At 42.2% G+C, this 6,526-nt stretch overlaps 1 protein-coding gene across 2 annotated transcripts in view; it reads right to left on the bottom strand.

Moving 5' to 3' along the window:
* Positions 1-1,078: 1,078 nt before the first annotated feature.
* MOCS1 (molybdenum cofactor synthesis 1) overlaps positions 1,079-6,526 on the bottom strand; it is a 43,176-nt gene continuing 37,728 nt past the window's right edge. The window contains exon 11 of one of the 2 annotated variants that reach the window (XM_063124179.1): positions 1,079-4,363. In XM_063124179.1, the coding sequence (XP_062980249.1) occupies positions 3,483-4,363 (881 nt within the window). In that variant the 3' untranslated portion in view covers positions 1,079-3,482. The remainder of the gene's footprint in view (positions 4,364-6,526) is intronic. The other variant, XM_063124180.1, reaches the window with a different exon arrangement.

Below are 6,526 nucleotides of genomic sequence, written 5' to 3'. Positions count from 1 at the left end.
TGGTTGATTATGGCACCAAAGTTTGCCTAACAACTCACTTTAAATATAAACAACCTCCTCCCAAACCCATATTTATAAATCCCAATCTTTTCACCCATAAGCAAGCTTAAAGGCAATTTTATTATTTAAAACTTCATATCTAGATACCCTGTTACCAATTACTGCACAGCTTTTGTCAGAAATCTACTCAATGTATTCAGGATCGGCACTGATACTAAACTAAGCTTTCTTTTCATTTAATTTCTTTAAAAGAAATTGTGTCACAGGATTTATGAATAAAAAGCAAAAGCCCCAGAATGGACATGTTTTAATTTTCTATAAAGAAACTGACCGGTACCCTCCTGGGTGTAAGTACTGAGTTGTCTGTGCTATCTGAATAACCTTTCAAGCTAAATATTGCTGAACAGTCAGGTGGGGCAGAAAATTTTCCAGCGCTTTATTATTCCTTGGAAGATTTTTCCATTTCATGGGAACAATGCATGGATTCCAATTGCAAAGACAAGAGCAGGCAAGCCTGGCAGTTTTGAAGTTGTAATTAATGTTTCCTTAATGTTTAATTATACTTAGCAAATGTGTGAGAGAATATGTATATGTCACTGAAATACAAACATGTGTCATTGAAATATTTGTTTCAGCATGAATTAAAACTAATAGGGTGAAATGACAGCAAAACTGAAGTTGTCCTAGCAACCGCAGCTTAAGAGAGCTGAACTCCGTTGAAATATAGATGAGTGGTTATCAGCATATCATGTACAGTTCTTTGGGCTGCTAAAAGTAATTAGTGCTCACAGGGAGATGCTGGGAGTTGTAGTCCAACACATCTGGAGGACACCAGGTTGGGGAAAGCTTAATTAGTCTGCCAAGGTTTCAGAACTTTTGCTTTTTTCTTGAATTTAAACAATGTAAGGGAAGTCTTTACATGTTTACAAGTATTCCAGTAGAATTGTATGCATAATATAACATTGAAATCACAATAAGTGTGCTTTGATTCCGTCCCTCCCCCCCCCCCCCCGCCAGTTATTTGAGGTCAAATAATTGTGGTGCACTGGGACAAATAAATAAATAAAATAACATGGGGTTGTTGTTTTTAGCTCTGTTGTTTACCAAATACAAGTAAAATAAACACGTTAAATTATATCGCTTTGTAGGGCATCAGAAAAATTTCCAATGCAATTCCACCCCACCCCGGAAAACCAACATCACTGCTACTGAAGGTAGATCAGTCAAGCCACCCCACCACAGTAAATGACTCTTCTGTTACTGACTTTAAGAGCATTTGAGTAGCATCCTAACATCCTAGCAGCCAGAGCATATTTTTGCAGCAGTAGAATAGTGTCATTATCAGCACCAAGAATCTACTGGAAACATCTTTTACCCAAGCCTCAATTGTACTCTTACATCATTCATTTCACAGGAACATGTATAGGAGATGGAGGCCCTGTGGATATCTTATGTCATACGATGCCATCAGGAACATTCATTTTCTGGTGCAGCAATTTCAGAGCACTGGCACTAGAGCAAGAAATGCAAATTAAATTACCCTGTGTCTAATTACAGCTTCACAGATTACGTTTTTCAACACAGAGGTGACCTCTCACTCATGGCGAAAATAACCATTTGCTTGTGCTTTTCTTTGAGAGTCCTCCCTGTAGAAAAATATATAGCACTGGGAAGCAGCAACGATTAATTTTAGTTCAATGGGATTGGCAGATACTTGGCTCAATTCACAAAGATGTGGGAGAAAAATGAATATATAGGAACTGATACAGGAAACTATGTTTCTTTTAGATGATCATTTTCGGGTTTCCATCTTTAACAAAAGAAGCTTTTGTACAATGTAGCTTGGAAGATTTGGGACACTGGCAGTCCAAGTAATTTGGGACATCGGGGATATCCACAAACGGTCAATTCCAGATAAATATACTACAGCATAATTTATGCCGCTAGAATTCTCAATGCATAAAAGAAACAGTAGTGCAAGAGATGCTAGATTGAGCAAGAAGGAAGCAGGCGACTTGGTGTTCAATTCAAAATCTCATCCTTAGATTGCTGCATAAATTTGAACTAAATGCTATGAGACAGCGATATCAAATTTGCTCCTGTCACAAAGGAAAATTTAGGCAACGATGCTCTTTAAAGCATAAATCTGGTACATTGCTTGGAGGACATATTCAATCCACTACAAAAAACTAGAAACAAATTTTAATTAGGAAATAGCTTGAAAAGCCCAGCTGCATGCAAAGGCCAAATTCGGGCTGGAAGCACAGCTACTGCTATCCTCTCTCACCTTTTCAATTTCTTTTTCATTCTCCTCCTCCTTCCCAACCTTGTGGCATTCTTCCCTTCATTCTAAACACTAAAACATTGTTATACAACCTAATTTAACATTTTGAATGAGATTCCTGCTGCAATCTGAAAATCAGGCACATGGCTCAAAATGTAAGGGCCGAAATTACACACACACTTTTTTTTTTAAAAAAAAAATCTGCATAAGTATTAACAATACAAAAATCCAAGCTTTTTAAAGGCTTTAAAATTCGAAATTCAACTCTAAATGAAATGAACTATTCTGTCCATTTTATAAGTGCAAAAAAAATATATGTGCACATGTCTTTGCGTACATGGAAAGGGGAAGACAGGTGAGGGGGGTGAGCAAGACTGGACTCACACAGAGCACAGCACATATAGGAGAGGAAGGAAGGGCACCCTTTAACCTTAAATCTTGTTGATGAATTTAAGACAATACTTCTCAGAATTAAATTTTCGAGTCAAAATACTTTGGTTTGTGTCTAAAAGTCCTTGAATCCCAACAGTATCTTCAAGCATATGTTGGGAAAAATGGATTAGAATATAAATTTGAAGGTTTGAAAGAAACACTTATGTGCTACTTACAGAAGATTATACCAATATGAATGCTATCATTAAGGACATGGTAGAATTGGCCATCCAGGAAGTTCTGGATAAACACAGTAGAGAACATTTGGAGTGCTAAGCAAAAGGAACCCCTGGGAGTGTTTTCAGAACAAAGACTGAGTATCCTAATGCAGAGAAACAAGACTATCACTTCTAAAAAAAAAACTTTGATGAAGGAAGACTATTTTCAAAAAGGTGGCAGATAGAAGGAAGAGAAATAGCAGCTACTTTAATAGGCACAATTTTTTTGCCAAGAAAAAAAGTTGAATGTGCAAGTTATTACACCCCATAAAGACACAACTGACTTAGGAGCCTAAAGTTTCACAGGACACAGTCAGGACTAAGCTTTGAGAATTGAAGAGAATTGAATGAGAAGATCCACGCCTGTGTCAGACAGGCAAGACAAATTCTTTAAGTAGCTGTCAATCCAATAGCAAGATGATGGGCAACTCAAGTTGTGCTTTAGAGTTGTCAGTGGTTGGAACCCTAATCGTTAGTATGTGGAGATGATCCTTTGGAGCCGCCATGCAGAGGATGACCTGTGGATGATCTCTTGGTTTAGATCTGCATCAGCCTCTCTGGAAATCTCCTCTTTGCCCTCCTTCCTTACTGAGCAGTTTCACCTCCTCAATGACCATGTCGCGAGTGACTGCCTTGCACATATCATACACTGTCAGGGCAGCAAGGCTGGCAGCTGTCAAGGCTTCCATCTCCACACCTGTTTTCCCCTGGGTGCGGCACAGAGCCCTGATAACCACTGCATGCTTCTTCTCATCCAGACTCAGATTGACGTCCACCAGGGTCAGTGGGATGTTGTGGCACAGCGGGATCAGCTGACTAGTCAGCTTGGCCCCCTGAATCCCTGCAATCTGAGCAACCGCCAGCACATCCCCTTTTTTCATTTGGTTCTGCCGTACCAAGTTAAATGCCTTCTCACCTAGACGGACCACGGCACTGGCCACGGCGGTCCTTTCAGAGTCTGGCTTCCTGCCCACATCCACCATAGATGCGTGTCCCTCCTGGTCAATGTGGGTGAGATGATTGGAGGCACCAAGAAATGTGGCAGTGAGAAGAGATCGCCGACTCTCCTCCTCTGCTTGCTTTCTCACCACCCCAGAATGAATGTCTCTAATCGTGTGAGAAGTCTGCTTGGAGAGAGGACTTCCTGTCCAAAGGCACTTTGCATCCAAGCTGTGGCTTGGGTTCTTTTGGAGAATGCAATTGCTACTGAGCTGAGCTTGTGGAATTCTTACGGCAAGCTGTCGTGCTGAACAAGATCCTGGCAAGCCACACTGTCCTGTAAACACATTTTTCTTAAATGTTTTCCCCATCTGTTTGGATATACTTGCTCTCAGAGTCAGCCGATGGCCAAGTCTGTGGCCCCAGTCATTTAAGCTTGCTCGATTCTGCAGGGCATCTTGAAGCAGGGGGAATGGCCTTGATGCTGCCTCTAGAGAAACAACAGTGAAGCAGATGGTTAAGAGAGAAACACTACTAGTGAATTTATGCAGAGATCTATAAGCCCCTATGAAGCACGGACAGAAAGACACACCCACACATACCCACACTCCTGTTTTCTTATTTTGCCAGGGCTTGTATCAGTTTTTAGAAAGCAGCTACTGAGGTCTATGGAAGCCACAATCAAGAAAACTGCACTAACTCTCGTGCCAGGCATGACCTTGGCATTGTTTCTCATATAGCAGTTACACATGCTACATGGTGACCGGTGTTTGAAAAATGGGGTCATTTTAAATGCCATTCCTTCCCCTGGAGGAATTTAAGCAGGGCTGAACAGCCATCTCTCGGGATAGTGTAGCTCCAAGTTTCATGCACTGAGCAGGAGGTTGGACGAGATGCTCTCCAAGGTCCATTCCAATTCTAAAATTCTATGAATTTATGATCACAATTGGTCAAGACCCCTGACTTTCAGAGGAGGCTTGTTCTGGGGAGGGGAAGGGACTGCTACTGCTGAAGAAATAACAAAATTTTAGATCAAGGAAAGGAAAGGAAAAGCCCCTCTGGTGTACAGAGATCATTGTGTGGTCGTCTCGATCAGAAGTGGGCACAAAGTAGATCGCAAGATGGTTTGGACTTCAACTCCCAGCATTCTGTTGGTCATGCTGGCAAGGGCTTCTGAGAGTTGATGTCCAAAAAATCTAAAGAGCTACCTTCTGCCCATCCCTGCTCTCGACTGTAGCCCACAGACAGATTCACTTACAAGATCACTCTCAAGAAGGCCGATTCCCTGACATTCTTGGGAGCTTTAGGAGTGGGGTGTCACATTGTCAAGCGACCTCTTTTAATGCTGTGTCTCATTACTGTGTCACTTTTACTAGCCCTTAGTCCTTTATGGCACACCCTCATTTGGTGCAGCAGCCAAAACTTTAAAAGTGGGAAGATTCTACTTTTCTGTTCTCAGAACCTGAAGGAGTAACGGGCAGCAATTAACATAAAAGGAACTGCTTAACTGTTGCCAGCTCTTGCTGTGTTAACAACAGGCCCATCATGCCTGTAAGCTTTGCTGCTGTGAGCTCAAATTCCCTCATTGACACACGTTACCTTTGCTCTGGCTGGGAGTCTTGCCAGCCTAAGTTCCAAGCCCACTGGGAACTGGACCTCTCTGCCCTTCTCATTAATCCCTTGGCTGTGGCAAGTCTAGAGTCCAGTGCCAAGGACCAAGTCAAAAAGAGCCTGTTAAACATAATGGAAGCAATTCTCTTTATGAGCAAGAGAGGAAAAAAGGGAGGAAGATGCAAAGCGGTAGCCAAATCTCTCTTTAATGATGTGTACCTTGAAGCAGCAGCTTCGGCACACTCCCTTTGGCTTCCCTATGAAGCTACTGATCCAAAGAGCAGCCTTAGTTTATTTCCAGCAGCTCAGAGAACGTGGGTCCCGATGCAGCTCAACTCACAGACCAGCTCTATCTTTAAGAGGGATTCTAATAAGGGTTCAAGGTCCAATCATCATACAGCAGGAGACATTTCTATTTTGGAGGCACAGGAGCCCTCTTTCACTGCTGCTTGACTTTTGGGGTGCAGGAGCACTCACACTGCTTCCAATCCTTGCAGCTGAAGCACAGAAGGCAAGTCAGCCCCTACAGTAGTCTTAACAAGCCCACAAAGCCAGTGGAGAGCAGCAGTGGAACCAGCCCAGGTGATGTGGCTGATACAGTGCAACCATCCTCCTACACTTTTCTTGGGTTACTTCCATCGTGCCTGGTTTGGCAAAACAGTGCCTTGATTGAAAGCAGCAGACCTTCTGATAGACTAGAAAAGTGTACTTCACAAACAATAGTTGAGCACAAGTGCATCAAACTCTGCAAGATTTGCTGCACTTCCTCCACTCCCAGCACCATTTCAGCTTCTGCCAGCTTTTGTTTTTCCAATCCTCGGTTTGTTCAGTCCCATTTCTACAATGGAAGGCGACGTAAAGTTCATCTGAAAATTTGCATGCACGTTTTTCCTAACGTATAGATTTCTGTATATATTTTTTCAGAGATCTGCATCTCAACAATTTGACAAGTTTTGAGGTGACATGGGGTGACAGCACAAGACATATATAACAAACAGAACCCTTCCCCCCACAAACCACTCTAGTTTTTCAGGGTTTTCTC

The sequence above is a fragment of the Elgaria multicarinata genome, chromosome 4 (genome assembly GCF_023053635.1).
Source record: "Elgaria multicarinata webbii isolate HBS135686 ecotype San Diego chromosome 4, rElgMul1.1.pri, whole genome shotgun sequence".
NCBI classification, from domain to species: Eukaryota; Metazoa; Chordata; class Lepidosauria; order Squamata; family Anguidae; genus Elgaria; species Elgaria multicarinata.
Note: the sequence above shows the minus strand (reverse complement) of the source record. Positions and strands in the feature narration are given on the sequence as shown.